The sequence below is a fragment of the Rhipicephalus microplus genome, chromosome 1 (genome assembly GCF_043290135.1).
Source record: "Rhipicephalus microplus isolate Deutch F79 chromosome 1, USDA_Rmic, whole genome shotgun sequence".
Classification (NCBI taxonomy): domain Eukaryota; kingdom Metazoa; phylum Arthropoda; class Arachnida; order Ixodida; family Ixodidae; genus Rhipicephalus; species Rhipicephalus microplus.
Window position 1 is genome coordinate 78,501,701 of NC_134700.1, and position 19,058 is coordinate 78,520,758.

At 44.6% G+C, this 19,058-nt stretch overlaps 1 protein-coding gene across 5 annotated transcripts in view; it reads left to right on the plus strand.

Moving 5' to 3' along the window:
* Window positions 1–18,747, plus strand: part of LOC119178658 (transcription termination factor 2-like) — a 123,429-nt gene extending 104,682 nt beyond the window's left edge. For 2 of the 5 annotated variants that reach the window (XM_075869572.1, XM_037429880.2), the window contains 3 exons: window positions 6,283–6,365; window positions 12,756–12,830; window positions 18,451–18,747. In XM_075869572.1, the coding sequence (XP_075725687.1) occupies window positions 6,283–6,365; window positions 12,756–12,830; window positions 18,451–18,586 (294 nt within the window). In that variant the 3' untranslated portion in view covers window positions 18,587–18,747. Of the gene's footprint in view, window positions 1–6,282; window positions 6,366–12,755; window positions 12,831–18,255; window positions 18,393–18,450 lie in introns of those variants that run through there. The other 3 variants (XM_075869552.1, XM_075869558.1, XM_075869565.1) reach the window with 3 other exon arrangements.
* The last annotated feature ends 311 nt before the right edge of the window (window positions 18,748–19,058 follow it).

Sequence of the window (19,058 nt, forward strand, 5' to 3'; positions counted from 1 at the left end):
TAAAATAACCAAGAAAGGCCTAAAGACAAAAACTCTGGCATACTTTCAATCTATAGTCATAGGCTATGTTGGCAAATCTTAAATATCACCTTTAATTAAGCACTTTTTTTGTTTCGTGGCCTTTAACAATGGGGGTGATCTTAAGTTGTCTCAGTAACAAAATGAGTAACAGGAAAACCAATTAAATATTTGAAATCAGCAGAAAAAAACTGCATATTCCTGTGCGATTTGATCTAGATAACTGAAAAATAAACAAAAAAATGGCTAAGAGCGGTGTGCCCCTGTATAAAAACATGGGGAATAAGCAAAATGGTTTTCTGGGCAAGCTGGTATAGATTTGTGGTGAGGTTTATCACTTAGAAAACTGGACATGTAGAAATCTTCTTCTTTAATATGCAGGAGTGGTATCTCTAGCAGGGAATATATTGCTCTTGTACGCAGCAATTGCATCGTTATCATTACTAGTGCATATTTTTTGCACCTGATATTGTCATGGGGGTCGTAACGTGCATGAAAGGAGCAGACTGCAAGTTGAATAATAAACTGTTTATTTTGGGCCGAACTAGTGGCCACGTAAAAGAAAAGTTAACATTACAGTGAGACACTGGCACTGGTAGCGGTGAGCAGAGTGTCGGCCGCCGATCAACTAACAAGCGGCAAAGCGTGTCTGCATTTATACCCTTTCCATAGAATATTCTAGCGTTATCGCTAGCGGCGACATAGGGTCTCGAATAATCTGTATTGTTCATGAAGTGGGCGTAATCTTAACAAAATGATCCACTACAGTCTTGAAGCCTCTCGAACATCGTAGGCGCGGTTTGCGGTGAACAGTTCAACGGGGTGACGACAAACCTTGAGGAAAGGAACGTGGCATTAGGCTTGTTTACAAAAAGGAAGACAGAGACACTTATTTGACATGTTTTGGCAACATCGGAGGAGCTTGTTATGGTGTGTTATGAATGGTGTGTCAAAGCTACATTAGCCATAAATATTTTTATTTAAGCTTAGTTACATTCAATTATTCGATATAATGAGGTATGACAGTGTTGTTAGATCTTCAATCATAATGTGGTGCAGTGCAGACAACAAACGGGCGAGGGGATGAAGACACAGCGCCTTCTTCCAACTAAAGTTTGTTAAATTGAGACACCGCCCTCCTTTTCATGACTCGTCAAAAACAAAAGTTCTTTGTCTGAAAGGTGCAAGGAAGGCATGCTTACGCATGCATCCCTAGACCCCAGATTGTTAAATCTGCTCATGGCCTCCTGTGACCAGCACTGTGTGTCCATATTGGCAGAGAAAACAGAGGAGTTAAGGGTGGGATTAATGGAGCGAATAACCAATGTTTAAGGGGAGACGCTCCTCGAAAAAGTTTTTTTATTATTTCTAGTAATAGAGACTTGAAAAGTTTGTTATTAGTATAGTTTTTCATGCAGATTTCAAATAGATAGATTTGTAGGGTTTAACGTCCCAAAACCACCATATGATTATGAGAGACGCCGTAGTGGAGGGCTCCGGAAATTTTGACCACCTGGGGTTCTTTAACGTGCACCCAAATCTGAGTACACGGGCCTACAACATTTCCGCCTCCATCGGAAATGCAGCCGCCGCAGCCGGGATTTGAACCCGCGACCTGCGGGTCAGCAGCCGAGTACCTTAGCCACTAGACCACCGCGGCGGGGCTGCAGATTTCAAATATGCAATCATTTTTTGTGTAGCTGCTATAATTACTGAGTTATGCCATAAACAATAGCAAAAAGTTACATTTTTTGCGGGCACTCTTTTATGTACTAAACTTTCAGTAAAAGCACTGTGTCTGATCTTATTTGACTCTTGGTAGATTGAAAAGTGCAAATATCTATATAGATATGTCACAGAAATATTGGAACCAAGAAAAAAAAATTGTATTGAATGACTTATTATTTTCAATCTCCCTTGAAACAATAAGCTAATATTTTCACAACTAATGCTGGTAGGCATTGCAATTTAGAGTAGATATTTGCATTCTGCATGTGTTGAAGAATATGTGTGCCAAGTTTCGTTACTATACAATGAATATAAGTTTCCAAAAGGCTGCCCGGAAAACGTGAAACTGTCAGAAAAAATGAAAATGAGAAAAACAAGTTTGAAAGTTCGCAAAGTTGGCATTTATTACGAAATCATTCTTTTTGCATCAAATTGGGGCACAATGAAAAGTACCTTGCCTTGAATGCACTGCAAGTGTCTAGAAGTCCCCTGCACCATAGCTTGGTCCTTCACGGCTCTTGCGGTCAGTGTCCTCAACACGAGCTCTCTTCGCTGTGTTGCGACGGTGTGCCCTCGCTTCTGCAGTTTGCTTCAGGTTCATCTTCCTGATGCGCATGACGTCACAGTGGTCACCTTGTGTGGCCAGATTTTGTGAGGGGAGAATTCCAATGCCTTCGAGCACTTCTTCAAAGCCCCTGTGGCCTTTGTTGTACCAGAGTACAGCAAGAGCGGTGGCTGTCTCCACAGTTGTTCTGGAGGCGAACTTTGTTTTTGGACATAGCAGCCATATCTTGCTGTTCAGCGATTCGGCTGCATTCTGTGTCTTGCCATGAAGGCACCGAATAAGGAGTTTCTCCTCTGTAAGGCGCTTGTAGATAGGCATAATTGCCAATCCTTGAGCCTTCGTCAACAGTGGGGTGTGGCGTGGTGCAGGCTCCCCCAGTGCTTCTGCACGCTTGTGCTTGCACCACGAATTTGGTCCCGCGGGGCAAAAGTTGTGGCTACTGGCACCATCACTGGAGCAGCAATGAAAATACGATGCCCATATGGCAGTGTACATATTTCGGACACTGTCCTTGTTGCTCGTGATGGCGATCTTGTAATATGTTTGTAGTTTTATTATTGTCGCATCTTTCAGTTTTTCGCCTCGTGGCAGTGGCGTTGCCAATTTCCGTAGGGCAGTTCCCAAGCGCTTTGCACCGTGGTTCGTGCACTCTTCTTTGTCAATGGGGGTGTCACAGTATACATTTGCCTCGCAGACTGCAGTGTAGGCCTTGCTGTCACCATCACTTAGGAAGCTGGCGAATCGCAGTGGAGTTTCATAAGACAAGGTCCTCTGCCATATATTGACAGCTGCCGCAGGTTCCATTGCATGGGATGAGCAGTCAGTGTTTTTTTGGCAAACTGGAAGATGAAAAGCTCGCCATATCTCTTCATCCTCCCCAAGGTCCCTGTGTATACTGCAAGCATGGCAGTAGTTCGAAAGAACTTCAAAATCGAGGCAGAGCCCCGTGTCCAGGGACACGACTGTGCCCACTCCATTGTGGCTTTTATGACCTCTTTTCTGCCAGGTGCCATCAAACATGACTGGCACATCTCTGCCGCCGACTGCGTCCTTCGTGATGTTTCGTGCCTGGTGCAAGTTTTTGCTCACTGCCGTCATCGCCGCACCATGGAGCTTCTTGCAAATGCCGTTGAATGTCTTGTGATGCATCGGGCTCGGAAGACCGAGAATCGCACAAAATCGTGAAAGTTGGTCGTGGCCTGCGCCTATAGCGCGTGCTGCCAGAACTGCCTTCACGTTTACAGCAAAGCTGTCACGCGAGCTGCCGCTGTCAAAACGAGCGCTCGTTCCTTGGTCCCCGGCCGAAGCAGTACGTCTCGACGTGTGCGTGAACGAAAGTGCAGATTCAGGGCAATCAGAATTTTGACAGCACAGTTCGAGGAATGCCGAAAGTCCTTTGCGCTTTCCAGCTGCCTCTCGCACGCCGAGCTTCCGTTCGCGGCAGGTTGGGCATTGCGCACCCGCCACAAGTGCCGTCAGCGCATCGATTTCGCAAAGCAGCATGTTCGCAGTAGCAGCATCTACCGGTCTACGTTCACTCTCGAAGAATCCAATCTTTCTTTGGGATGCACTGACGAATTCCACGGCAGCGGCTATTTCACAACCACTGTCGCAGGGTTCGGTGACGGTGTTAGGCCTATCCAAAGTCAGAGCGTCGGGGCGTTGGTCGGGGGCGACATCGTCGTTCGCTGTCGCTTTGCGAAGCGTCCGACGCCGTTTCCCTCGATACTTGTGGCGAGTTCTGAACTTTCGATTATCTGAACTGCACTTCTTCGGGCTTGCCATGACGCAAAAATGCAGAGAAACGCAGAAAAACTCGATCGCGACGTCCGAGGCTTCGCTCTTTTGCCGGAGAGATAGGAGGGGGAGGAGCGTGGAGCGCACCGCCGTCCAATGGCGGCCTCGCGCTGTGTGCCGCGATATTCAAAACGCGTGACGTACGCGTTGTTTTTCTCGTTTTTTGTTTATTCTGCGTGAAGGCACGAGACTGGCTACTAGTGGATTATGAAGGATACGGCCTTCGCAGCATGCGTGCACGATTGCAAATGGTGGCCAACGCGTCGTTTTCGCGACAGGACGACGCGAACTTCGCCGTTTTTCACGACTTTCGCGCATTTCTCGCGTCACCGCTGCCCACTTGGAAGCATTTTTTGATAATTTCTCGTGCGAATTTCAGCTTGATATTTTCAGAAGTAATAGATTATAGTCCAAGGATGCCAATACAGCCGGAAAAAAAAAGCGAAAATTTTCCGGAAAACCGCGACTTTTCGACCCGCGTCTCCCCTTAATGACGAACTTCATCTAACGGCAAGCACCTGATGCCAGACAGCAAGAAATATTGACACTGGCACCAATCGCCAGATATTCTGTCGAGTGAAAGTGGCTACCAGACGCATTTGTCGGGTAGCAACATACTCAGTCAACCAGGAAGCATGATTTCGGGTTGCTGTGCATAGTGTTCTTCCATGCACTTACCTCACGTCATCTGTAATCACGTTGATGCGAGTGTCTGTGGCTATCTGAATGTACAAAACACACAATACAACATGGTGTCCGGTCGTTTGTGTAGCACCATATTGTCATGGGGTCGTGACGTGGACGAAGGGAGCAGACTGCAGGTCAATTAATGAACTGTTTATTTTGGGCCAAACTTGTGGCCACATAAAATAAAAGCCAGATTACAGCAAGACACTGGCACTGATAGCGGCGGGCAGAGCGTCGGCCATCAATCAACTGACGAGTGGCGGAGCGTGTCAACATTTATACACTTGCCATCAAACATTCTAGCATTATCACTAGCGGTGACATAGCTGCCAGAATAATCTGAAATGTTCACAATGTAGGCGTAACTTTAACAAAATGGTCTAGTGCAGTCCTGAAGCTTCTCGAACACTGTAGGCGTGGTTTGCGCTGAGAATTGCGTACAACATAATCGGGTGATAAGAAAACTTGGGGAAGGAACATGGCAATATGTTAGTTGTCTAATAATGGGGTGATCAGAAAATTTGAGGAAGGAACATGACAATATGTTAGTAGCCTGTAGGTGTCCTCTGGCTGAATGTTCCGGCGTGCAGCTTTTCGGGACATATCTCATGGGTGCCGAAAAGAGCGATAGGCTACAGCCAGGTCTGGTGGCCCAGTAATATGTGTGCTTCGAACATTTTGAGTCCTTGTGAAGTAAAAAAAAAGGAGAAGCAAAAAAAAAACATTTCTTCATTTCACTCAAGTATAATCAATAAAATAAAAGTGTACCTGTGAGACAGACGATCGTGTCACAGCAGTGCACACCATCACTAACAGCACCACTGACAGCCTCAAATAAGGACGATAGGCTTAGCCAGCCAGATGCTGTTTGTAATTTGGCACGAGCTCATCACAGGGCGCTTTTGTCAGCACAATTCACACTGATTCTATATTTTGTGGGTTCATATTCGAGGGAGTACAGAAGCAAAGTGAACCCCCTCCATGAGGTGGTTGGTTTCGTAAAATTTCCTTTCATCACAGCTCCTGATTTTTCAAGTGGTTTAATGCTGTCTGCTGCCTTGAAAAAAACCACCACATCACTACACAGATTGCTTTATTTAGTTGGGAACTATTTGTTGGAAATGCATTGCACTGTTTTTCTAACAACATTGTGAGGACAGATACCGGAAAGTGCATCATCAGGGAGTACTGTAAAGCGGCAAGCAACCAGCTTACCACCAGTTCTGCACAGTGATTGGCTGTGGCGGTATGACAGTAAAAGTTTGCCCCGTCTGTAATGTTCATCTCTGAAGCTACGCAACTGTGTTTTGTTTCATCAGTTTACTTAGGCGAAGGGGTAAATGTGCACCTGTTATGCTCGACACATTTTCTGTTGACACACCACAAAGTTGGTGATGAAAGTTTGTTCTGTACATCCCGGCCTTTACAGGCTGTCCGAGAGTCAGAAATGACCGTCAAGTAGGCAATGCTGGCCCTCATGTGTGCAGGTAATGTTGCTCTCCCTCGAAGCTGGTGGCGTGGGCCTTAACCTGGTAGGGGGCAATCACATGTTTGTCCTCGACGTGCACTGGTGAGTAGAACAAATGTGAAGTGGTTAGTTTTTGAATACATATATTACTTCAGTGGCCAACTTTTCTCAAATATGGCTGTGCAACGTTAGGTATAGGGTTTACTGGTTAGATTTTTGGTAAACAGATCCCGCCATAATCAGCTAGACCCCACAATTTCAGCCATTGGCAGGGGTGCAACAGCTGCACCTTTTGCGTGCCAAACTTGCTTACCTACACCAACCATCTTGTGCCGAACCACTCCTGTTGCGCCAAACTCGCCTATCAGCGCCGTACTGCGCCGCAGCACCATATTTTAGTCGCAAAGTGCAAAAGTCATCAAGTGCTGTACCCGGAAACGTGACTAAAACATTGTCTTTTTGGTTTCATCCAAATGGTTATAGTTTTAGTTTCGTAAAGGCTGTGATCTCTCCAGGAGCAGCCGTGAACTTTGATCCCAAGGGCGTGGTCGCTATCGCTATGCATGCGCGATCACGGTAGGCATCAGTGCGAATAGCTCGTTAACTGTTCTACAGGCCGCGTTGTCAACGCGAAGAGATTGCGAAAAGAGGATCTCTCCCTGGCGCAGCTGTATTCTCTTACACCAATGCTTTTTAGAGTTACGCAACATCGGATCTGAAAAAGTTGGTGGCCAGCCTTACAATTTGTTGCTATCGCGTCCATTGCGTCGGCGTTCCGGCAAAACTGTTTTTGTATAACATGATGGCAGTGTTTGGAAAAGAAATAAAGAATGGCAATCACGGAGCTCGAAAGAAGTGGGTTGTTGCAGTTTTTTGGAACAGGACAGCCTAGCAATCACAGGTGCACATGACTGCTCATCAAACTAATGCGCATATTCTCGTTCTTTTGGTCACTCGGCTTTGCACCTTTTGACTCAACGGTTGACACTTGCACGGCTAGGTAAAAAAAAAAAAATAATAACATGCGTGGCTGTTCATTACTAAAGTTCCAGTTGCACCGCAAGGGGGAAGCAATGAATGCGATAAGAGTAAATTGTAACGTTATACGAAGTGAGGGTGGCAGCCAACTATTTTGGATCCGATCTCACGTTGCTATACAAAACGCTGGTGTACGAGAATATGACCTCTTCAACGAGAGCAAAACTTTTCGCTAAGTCTCTTCGCGGTAAGAGTGCAGCACGTTTAAGTGTATGCGAGTCGCCCGCTGTTGGTTGCCGAGGTAGCGTGCGCGCCAGCGTTCACGACTACGTCCTTAGAAGCAAAGTTGCTCGAGTGACACCTGCCCCCCCCTCCTCCTCGTTTTTTTTTTTTATGCTCTTCCAAGATAGGCGGAATGCTCCCTGTCTGCTTCGTCGGGGGTATCGAATGTTATTGCTCGCGCTCTCCGAGTGGCGGAGATGAGTCAGATCGTTTGATCTTCGTTTTAATCGCCCCTGCTCGTGCGCTTTCAACTGTGAACATGCTATGTGCAGGGTCATGTTATCAGTCTAGAATTTTCACAGGACATGACTGCAATGGAAAAACCCGTTGAGGGTGTCGAAATAAGTTCTTTTGCAATAATGAGGTTATCGCGCAATTTAGGTGAGTTCGTCAAATTCAGCATGAATCAATAATGCTTCACAAGTGCTTTAAACAGGGCTAAATCTTCTCTGAATGTTCTTACTGCTCTAAACTTGTTCGAAAAGGCCCTTCTGGCTGCTCCAAGCCTGCTCCAAAATATTTTTCTGGCTGCTCCAAGCCTGCTACAATAAGCACTTTTGCCTGCTTCCAGGACTACTCCCAAACCTATGTACCTGTTCCACCCCTGCATTGGAAAGTTGGTATTTTGATATGTGGGGCCAATGGGGAGGAGTTTGCAAATGGCATGATCGAAGAACTCTGATTTAAATTGTGCCCATGGACCCTTTGCGTTCTTGCAGATGATTGTTAAGCCTCTGTCGTGATAAATCACCTCCATGATGTGCATACTACAAACGACAAATGGTGCATTTAAATAGCTTTGAATAGTTAGTAGGCTATAGACTGGCCAATGTACACCTTGTGTACATGATCCTGCTCAGTTGTGGCAAGGTGCACATTGGTCAGTCACGCCGATGTATAAATGATCGCCTAAGAGAGCATGTGCTGTCAATGAGAAGTGGCACAGGTTCGCATTTGCCGTATCATTGTAAGGAGTGCTCGTGTGAACTGCTACTGAACAGCACGAGAATCTTGCGGAGAAGCAAAGACAAAGTGGCTCGTTAATTGTAAAAAACAATGTACATTAAGCATTTCATAACTAAGCAGCAGGTTAATAAATTTCCTGTAATCTCATTGTACTTCTGACATAATGCACATTTTCAACTTTAAAGGGACTGTCAACCTCGGAAAAATTTTTCTGATTGTGGTGCAAATAAAAAGATCGTTCATCACATAGGCAGCAATGAGCATGCTTTTGTCCCATAAAAAGGAAAAACAGTCGAATCTCATTAATTTGAACACGCTTAATTCAATCTTTCGGTTAATTTGAACTTACGATGAGGTCACAACAAAGCTGTGTGTAGTTCAGTGGGCGAAAACACCCGGTAATACGAACGCGCAAGCACTTTTTATGGTTAGTTCGAACATACCGCGCTCCTAAAATGCTCTCAGCACCCCGCCCAATCCCGCGGCGGCACCTCCGACACCTCAACGCTGAGCGCAAAGAAAAGGAAAAGGAAAGAAAAGGCTGCGGTCGAATGTTTGCTTTCTCTGAAATGCCGATTTGCAACGTGCCTGTGCACGCTTCTCTACTTTTTCAAGGCACTGCGCCGTGCTCCCGACCGAGCTGCTGAAATTAGGTGCCTTTTTTCCTCTTCTAACCACTACCACCACCACCTTTCCCACCCCCGCCACGTAAAGACCCTTCTCTTTCCAACGCCACGCCCAAAGAGAGAGAGAGAGAGAAAAAAAAAAAGCTGTCGCGGAGTGTGGTTCTCCCTCACGCGCTGGTACCACGCTTCCCCCTTTCTCGTCCCTGCTACGTAACCCTTCTTTCAAGGACACGTGCAAAGAGAGCAAAAAAAAAAAAAAAAAAAAGCTGCCACGGAGTGTTCGCTCCTCCTTTCTTGTCACGTGCTGGCCACGCTGCGGCTTTGGCGCACAGAGGGTAGTGGCGGCGATGCAGTCGTTGTTGTCGTCCTCGCGTGTCAGCGATGGACATTGTCGCGCACAACTTCTCTTCCCAGGAAAATGCTGAAGCCGAATTATACATGCTTTGCAAACTGCGTGCAAAATTCATTGACTCGCTGTAAGGCAAACGTGTGCAGACGCGCATCACCGATTACTTCAATTAATGATGAATGTCCTGTGATTTGTGAATAAATGTAAGTCTTCTGAAACTTCCCCCCCGTGTCTTATGTCAATGCACATGCGCCACTGCATGGGGGAGCCCTCAGTTTACTTAGCTTTCATTAATTCAAATAAATTTTCGAGCCCCCTTGAGTTCGAATTGTTGAGATTCGACTGTATAACTTTAACGCGATGTTGGAAATTCATAAAAAGTGACTCCTAGTGTCACCAAACAGTGATTTTGTCAGTCTACTGGTAGGACTAGAAATCATCGCAGATAGACTTATTTTGAAAACAAACATGTATAACTTGAAATTGTATTTTATGCACTTCAGGCAGCTTTTGGTTGTGCCAGAGACCAAATTTTGCCTTTTTTTTTTCTCACGTGTTCAAAAAAGCACTCGTTGGCACTGTCGAAGGTGTGTTTGCTTGCTTGCATGCCTGCCTGCAAACAGTGGAGAAATGCAAGCATGGCGTCCACCATCGTTCATAAGAAGAACAAAACATTTTCAAGATGCTTTAAACTACCAATAAAGAATCTGTTTTATCAATAAACAAAACTTGATGAAGCCTGCAGAAACCGCACGCAGTTCCAGTTTTTTACCTTTACCGACAGTACAATTGTCATCGCCTCCACCAACCAGTGTTGTGGGCATTCATCCCACTGATGGAACTAGGCGAAACACAGATATAAAAATTCTGTTTCAAAATTTTGTACACTTTCTGGAGGCTTCAAGGTTGGACACTTCAGATAATACTTTTTATTGCGACAAAAAAACAAAACAGAGAGGAAGTGAAGGACGGTAGACAGCCCCACTATATGTGATTATCTGAACAAATGCTTTTTTGTGCTTTTGTTCCTTTATCTCAGCAACTACGATGTCTAGAAACATAGATTTTGGCCAGTATTTGGATTTCATAATAGGGAATATACTGAAGTAGTATTGTTGTTGTATGAAAAAGTGCTCTTTGTCAATTACTGAGTGATAATTAGCTACCCAAAGCAAAAAAAATTAAGAAGGGAGCAGAGTTATCAGGGAACAAATCGGGGTCAAGATTATCATAGTTAAAATCAAGAAGAGGAAATGGACATGGGCCGGGCACGTAGCGCATAGACAGGATAACCTCTGGTCATTAAGGATAACTATAACTGTTTTCTCAGAGAAGGCAAGCGGGTTAAGGAGAGACAGAAAGTTCGTTGGGCAGATGAGATTAAGAAGTTTGTGGGTTGAAAATAACAGCAGCAAGCACAGGACCGAGTTTACTGGCAGAAGATGGGACGTAGTGGACGTAGTCAGGATGATGATGATGATGATCCAGTGCTAAATCTGCTTGAGTAAGAAGAAGAAAAAGGGCTTATAATCACAATTATAGTAAAGTAATTACTGTAACTTTCACGGTTAAGGAGAAAAAGGTTGTGGGGTCTCGAAATGGCGAGCGAGCGCCACGCCACGCTCTTGGAGTGAACGGACACAGTTGACACAGTTGGTACAAACCAAACGACATTCATTTATTTAACTAATTTACAACGACGATATCGTCCGCTGAATCGATACATGAAACGTTATCAACACGCTCAGACATCCGTACACATTATTAGCATACCCTCTATGACAAACACAATAACACGACAAACACACAATAACACAACCAAGAAGTCGTCGCCAACGCTTGACTTACCACGAGGGCCCCTGGCGCGCAGGCCACTGTACCACGCGTCGAGAACCCAAGCTAGAGACAACCGTTCGCGGCAACCGCCACGCGCCAAAGAGCCTCGCTCAACTCTCTCCCGCCACCAAGGCTTGCTTTCTGCCAGGGGTCACCGCCGGCGCTCCCACTGTAACAACCATGATGATGATAGCGGTGCTCAACGCGTACACAACGCCATGTATCGCCGGTGGTTGTCACCCGAAATGCGGCTTTGGCAAGACATGTGTGTCACGCAGCGCAAACATCTTTACAGGGGGGTCAGCACCCCCACATTGTACATAAACTCTGCCTAAAATACATGGTATGTATAGGGCTTACCCTGTTCTTTTAATAATGGTGTGAGCAAAGTCTAATGGTCTTTGTTTGTAATAAAAAGGGTAATGAATGCCGAAAATGGTGTGCATTACATTGTTACATTTGCTTGAAGTGTAAAATTTTGCATGAGTACTTCTCTATATGAATACTATCTTGACACATTCGCTGCGACAAGCTTTCTTGAGGTTTCATTTTATGTGCGAGTGATCCACCTTTAGGCAACTGGGCATGTCTTCCAGGTGCATCGTGAGTCACCAGTGGGTAATGGCATGTAACACCAGAAGAAATTTCTTCTGATTATTTATAACCACTTGCAATAAGAATCATGCCTCTACATTCATGTGTGATGATGTTATGGCATCAGCAAGCAGATGCATGCTCGTAACATTGCGGTGGCATAGGAGGAGCACAAGCCATGACTCACTGGCAACCCATGCTGCAGTGAACGTGTTAAGTAGAGTTTGTTTTTCTGTAAACATGCAGCTTAATATTTTATTAGTGTGTCTTTGAAGGCGATTATGTAAAGCTGTGCTGCACTGCTTGGAAGATGTGTGACACTTGTGGGAATGTATATGTGCACAGACATGCACATGCAGAATATGTGTGTGTACTTCTGAGAGTCTAGTGCCTAGTATTATCTAGTGACCGGTTTTGTTATCTGAAGGCTGTGGCTTGGGACCCTTATGGTGCAGGTAGCTCTATTCCGTTTATGTGACAATAAGTATACTGCAGCTTACAACCACAAATAATCACCCCGATGCTTCTCTTGACAAGTTCATTTTTTGCTATGTTCATTAAGTTGTGTCTAATAACAAAACAAGTGCACAATCTGTTCTCATTCTTTAGTGTCTGATGGAATCACTGAACTTGTTCAACAGCAGATTTTTATGAAGCGATTAATGGAAAATAGATTACCAGCATTGGTAAGAGAATGAGTGATGTACAGACTGGTATGCATGAGCCGAAATCGGCCATTACTGTAAATACTAAAATGGCTCTTAGCATTAATGAAAATTGTTGTCAAGTGTTGTAGGCTAGACTGTTGAGGACTTCTACACACCATCAGGCAGTGACCGAAACATTTGGCATTCCTTCCAGGAACCCTGCTCTGGAAGCACAGGCATTTGATCGTATTCACCGTGTGGGGCAGACCAAAACGGTTGTTATCAACAGGTGAGTATACTCGGTCACTAGTCCATGCATAATTGACTGTTGCTTTCTCTTGGAAGAGGGGCAATTCTAATGAAGACTGACACAGACTTTCTTACCACTACAGCCTGTTTAGTTAGCTTCTTGAATACATATGCACGGTTAAAGTAGGAAGAAGTGCTAAGGTATGAACATCTCACGTGGTAGGTTTCTATATATATATTTTTAATCTGTGTAGTGTCTTGAAGGGACAGCCTGTGTCCCACCACCAAAAGGCTGCTCTGTTTGGAAAGAGGCCTTTTTGTAAGGCAACTCTGCTTGTCCACTCACATGTGCCACACACAACAGCAGAATTGCCTAAAATTAACATAGTTTGTCTTCTCTGTTTTGATGAATCAACTTTTATTTACCGAGTTACGGGACCCATATGTTCCCAGCAGCTTCTGGGAACATATGGGTCCCGAGCTGAGTTGGTGTCACGAACTTATCTCGGGAGCACTTGTGTAGGATGGATTTTAGACAGACAGGAGATGGGCATGGCAAAACAAACACACTTTATACAAAAGACGGATGACCCAAATACACAAAACTAACGTTAGATCACTCAATAACACTCGGAAGTATAAATATCTTAATAACGATTTGCATACATGGACATACACAAACTGGCTGTAGCTCAATTCCAATTCATTACTAGCCCTAGCTGCTAGCCTTAAGCCGATATGGCGTCAACAATCAAATGTCCTTATAGCTTGTCGCGTTGCAACTCATTGCCCCCTGCTGTGTTGACGTTTCGTCGAGTCTTCCGTCATTGATGGGCTGCTCTACTTCTTTACGGTCGCTGTCGGTTGCTCCCTCTGCTCAAACCGCTTGTCCTCATCACCAGTATACTGGTCCTCGTCGTATTCTCGGGCTCAGTTAGGCTCTGCCTAACTCGTCAACGGCGCCTTGACTGTGGTGCGGGCCGCATACCTTCTGGATTGAAGCAGAGGAGTTGTAGTCCACCCAGGAACTGCTGTCACAGGTTGCGGCAAGTCCAGGCAGTCTGACTTGGTTCTTCCAATATTGACAGCCACTTCCTGAGCCTCTTCGCTGACAGCCTCAGAACAGGGCGGTTCTACCGCTTCCGTCTGGGTATAGCGATTGAGGCAGTAAAACCTTTTATCTTCACCGTTCGAAGCCCCAACACACAGTGCCAACTCATCCTCTGGGATTTTTCTGTCCCCCCAGGTCTTGCGCTACAAGCTTTTCTCTGACCAATCTCTTGCGTCTATGTGGCTGGTGCGCATGCACTCTGGTGACTCTCCTCTCCTCGTGCACCGTCGCGCCTCTCCTTTACTCATCACAGTTGATAGGGTAGGGAAGGGCTGGATAACAAGGTCTCCCTTCGCTCATGCTGTGGGGGGGGGGGGGGGGGGGGCTTTGTTGAATCTTCCAAAATGAAGGGCATGGTGCCCTTTCTTCTTTTGCGAAACAGAGCGTAATGTGTTCCGCAGGGTACATGCAGAGGCCCAGTCGAAGAACATGCAATGATCCAGATGACCTGCTGTCCCTCACTATGCTGTGTCTCTAGTCAGAGCTTGGCTTTACCACACAGAAGCCCAGAATGTAATTTTCTTAGTTTTTAAAATTTTAAACCACGGACATTGGTTTGATCGCGCAATCAGCACGAGCCTTTCTATTTGTTGAGCAGTGGCTCCCTAAGAGGGCTCGTGCTACCATGTCCAAGCCCATAATTCCATTCATTGAGCATACTACAACATTATTTATGCTGTGTTGGGACAGTTTTATTAGGTGAAAGCACACAAGTCGAGGAGCGCCTTTTTTTTCATGGTATCCCCTATGCAGTTTTTGTGACCTAACTTATAGCAAGTCAAAGATTTCGGCTGAGTGAATATGGTCATTGTTGAACCAGAGTAGCCCCTAAGCAAAAAGTACCAACGATTCTTGGTGATGTTTAAGCATGGTTATATAAACTGTACGTGTTTCAAGAAAACCAGTATGATTCATGTGCTTCATGTTAGCTGTGGGATGCTTAGTGATAGCTTGTGGGACTATTCGGTTCATACTATTTACATCATTTTGCAGAGAAGCTGCTTATCTTTTTGTTGCACCATGTGGTGACACCAGAAAACTCAGCATTGCGAACTGGGCTCGCACTCTCTTCGTCCTCTCTATCATCTTCAAGTTCTTTACTCTCAACGCACATGGGCGGAATTTTTTTTCACATAAGATGAAATAACTCTGATGGGCAAGAGAATGAGTACGGAGAGGGAGAAAAGGAAAAGCAGATACAAATGTAAAAACATACCCTGAGAAAGAGATAGAAACATACCCAACAAAGATAGAAAAAAAACTGGCAGATCCCATGTACAGTGGGAATCAATGATAGGCGAAGCTCGAATGAGAAATGTTGATATGTAACTTTAAACTCAGCACAACGTTACAAGGTGAAGGTAAATGATGCCGTACATGACTTCCGTGTCATGATTATCATGTTCGGATGTGTCGTTTGTCTTCGTCAGATATTGACGTCACGTGATACCAAATTAGTATATGTGGAGCTAGCGAAACGGCTACGAGCACACTATGAGCGTGGTATGTTGTCATGTTCTTACATGACACGCAGGTCAGGATTATCATGTTTGCACCAGTCATGTATTTTGTCATCCATTGACTTCACGTAACACAAAATTTGGTATATGTCGAGCTAGCAAAACGGCAGCGAGTGCATCATGAAGGGCCCAAAATACTTCAATGTAGCGGTGACGCGTGTGCACGCTGGGCACAGCGATGAAATGTTAGCAAAACATGAGCACTCTATAGTCTGACGCCAGGCGCGACCAGCGCCCGTCGGCAAAATGCGATATGCTGCATTTTGCACCGATGCGTTAATAAGACAACACCGCGTCTCTCTCTTTTCGTGGCGGAGGGACGCCAAACGTGCTGAAATGCGCATGCGTCAAAGAAATGCAGCGCGGCGCGTGCCTGCGAGTGTATGGGGCGCCTGGGGTGGCAACGCCGGCGTGACACGACGAAATTAATGCTGGCGAGCACACGCACCGCGTCACGTCGAAATGTATTGGCGCCTTTACTGTGTATGTAGTCATGTTCTCACATGACACGCATTACATTATTATCATGTTTGCACCGGTCACATACTTTTGTCATCCATTAGCGTCAGGTAATATCATATTTGGTATATGTAAAGCTAGCGAAACGGCCGTGAGCGCATTATCAGTGTGGCATGCAGTCATGTTGTTACAGGACACCCATGTCATGATTATCTTGTTTCGATGTGTCATTTACCTATGTCATTCGTTCGCGTCGCGTAATATCGAGTTTGGTACAAGTGTAGCTAGCTAGCCAAACGGCCGCGAGCGCAGCCTGAGCGTAGCATGTAGTCATGTTGTTACATGACACGCACCTCATGCTTATCATGTTTGCACCAGTATCATACCTTCATCATTCATTCACGTCCCGTAATATCAAACGGCCTCCAGCGCATCATGAGCCTGGCATGTAATCATGTTGTTACATGACGTGCATCTCGTGATTATCATGTTCGCACCAGTCACATAGCTTCGTCATCCATTCACGTGCTGTAATACCAAATTTGGTATATGTGACTCTAGCAAAACGGCCACGAGCGCATCATGAGCATGGAAAGTAGTCACGTTGTTACATGACATGCCTGTCATAATTTTCATGTTAGGGTCTGTCGCTTGTGTTTGCCATGCATTCATGCCATACCATACAAGTTTTGCAGCATGCCATGTAAACGAAACCACCGCAAGAGTTGCAGGACCATGAAATGTAAATCATGACATTCATGACATACTTATCATGATTTTCATGCCATGACTAGTCAGATATGCTCTTCATACAGTCATGTTATGTCATAGCAAGTTTGGTATCGACACCATTATTGAAACGGCCAGGCGAGCTAAAGGTTATAGGCGGCTAGATAGATAGATAGATAGATTGATTGACTGATTGATTGATTGATTGATTGATTTATAGATAGATAGATAGATAGATAGATAGATAGATAGAGACGGACGCACGGATAGACGCACGGATGGACGGATGGATGGATGCGCTCAAGGTCGCTCAAGGTTGCCAAAGTTCGCTAAGAAATGCTTCCCATTTAAAAGATAGAGAAATCACAGCTGTGTGTTGCATATCATAGCGAGGGCTGGAAAAGGGAATCGAGAGACAGAAGGGAAAGGAGGAGGGCAATGCTGCCAGCTCCGCTGCTTCCTCACACCACAAGCCCCGATGCATTTTCTAATGATAATAGGCATCTATCGTACTGTTTTGGAAGCACTTGAGCTTTCTTGGAGCTAGCCAGAAAACCCTAGCAAATATAGTGTTGATGCGATGACTGGTGTTTCAATGGAGCATCGGTTCTCCGGGTACACTCGCCACATGAACTTTACTCGCACGTGACAGCAATGCCGCTGGTACTCGAGTAGCAATAAAAGAGGGGCACACGAAGTACATGTGCATTGTGTGTAACATTCTGCTATGCGCAAACTGCAAAAAACACGTAAACTGTCTCAAGTGAAGCATTACAGAGAGGCGAGCGAGCTGGTACTGATCCATTAGGGCGTAAATCTGGTCCATTAACTGATCCATTACGGCGTAAAGTTGTGGCGTACACTTTCTTGTCCTTGTCTTTTTTTTTCGCGCTACATTTACACCATAATGGATCAAGTGTACAGCGGGACAATCGAGTCACACTTGATAAAAGTGGCCTAAGTGTAGCATATGGGTCCCACTTTTTCTTGTGATAGAAGAAATTTCAGTTTCAGGATTGGCTTTCTTGGAAACAACCATTGATTACTTATACTGAAAAATGTTTTAACGTGATAACATTCATTTTCCCATTGTGTCCACCAAAACCCCAAAAAGAAAAAATTTTTCAGCCGTGTTAGTAAAACATAGTGGTGCAATGCTTAAAAAGGAACTCTTAGTGAAAGAAGTTGCTTGATAAGCCAAATTAAGGCAAAGAAAAAAAATGATGGAGCAACCTTGGTGATACCCAACCAAGTTTGCTGTGGCATCATACATTTTTCTCGACTTTTTGTGGCCCTAGTGATAGTTTTGTGACAAAACATGACTGCATAGTTTCGGACAAAAGCATGAAAGACTGAACTTGGGAATTTTCACTAGCTTTTACCATAATAGTCTAAACACAAAAAAAAAGAAATACTTCGAAATGCATGACAAAATATTGATATACTTGACTTGTGGGTTAGCTCAAAGTTAAAAAAAGAAACTGGCTTTCATTTTCTTCTGGTAAACTACCTGTTGTGTCAATCGGAAACCCTAATTTAGCTAAACTGATTCAGTTTTATCTCTTATGTGTTTTTCTTTATTGCACATCTTCAAATCTGTACAATTCTTTTTCTTTTTAGCTTTCTTCTGTGTATTCTTATTGCAGTCATGTTTGTTAATTCAACTACCACATTCAAGGAAGGTCGAGACAGGCACACAACTACCACAGCAAGGAAGGTCGAGACAGGCACACTACGTTTACTGTGAATACTTTTATCATCTTGTAAATAAACAAGCTTTAAGGAAGAGATATCGCAGCGGGAACGCAATCGCTGACCAAGCCAATTTTTGTTATCTCCAGGCTCATTTGTGCAGACACCATTGAGGAGCGTATTCTGGAACTGCAGAAGCACAAGCAGCAGCTCGCGGAATCTGTCGTTGCACGGAGGCGCCTGACGGCCAACGACTACGACTTCCTTTTTGCCAAAGTCTCTTAACCAATCGCATAGATTGTAAAGTAATAGCAAAGGGACATTCTGGTTCCACATTATTTAAAATTTTCTGCTGTGATTGATGGCCTTGCTTTTCTACTTGATCATTTACTTTTTGGTGTTGTGGTTGTGTTTTCGGTGATGCAATAAAAAATTTTACTACTGCATCTAGATCTTAAACATGCTTCTTTATTCAGTACCTTTTTTTTTTTTGCAAACACGCACTGATGCACACAGCTTTTCCACTGCATCGTCCCGTTTATGGGTTTTTCTGACGCAGATTAAAAAAAATTATCTGTGATAGATAATGGCGCTTACCTTGCGAGTACTTACAGCACTTATATAAAATTGTGACTTATATGAAGGTACACTGTATGCAATGGGCACTAAGTGAATAATACATTATTTTTGGACACATGCGAGTTGCACAACAGCTGAAGAAATTTTTATACATAGTAAGAGCTTTCACTGCACTACA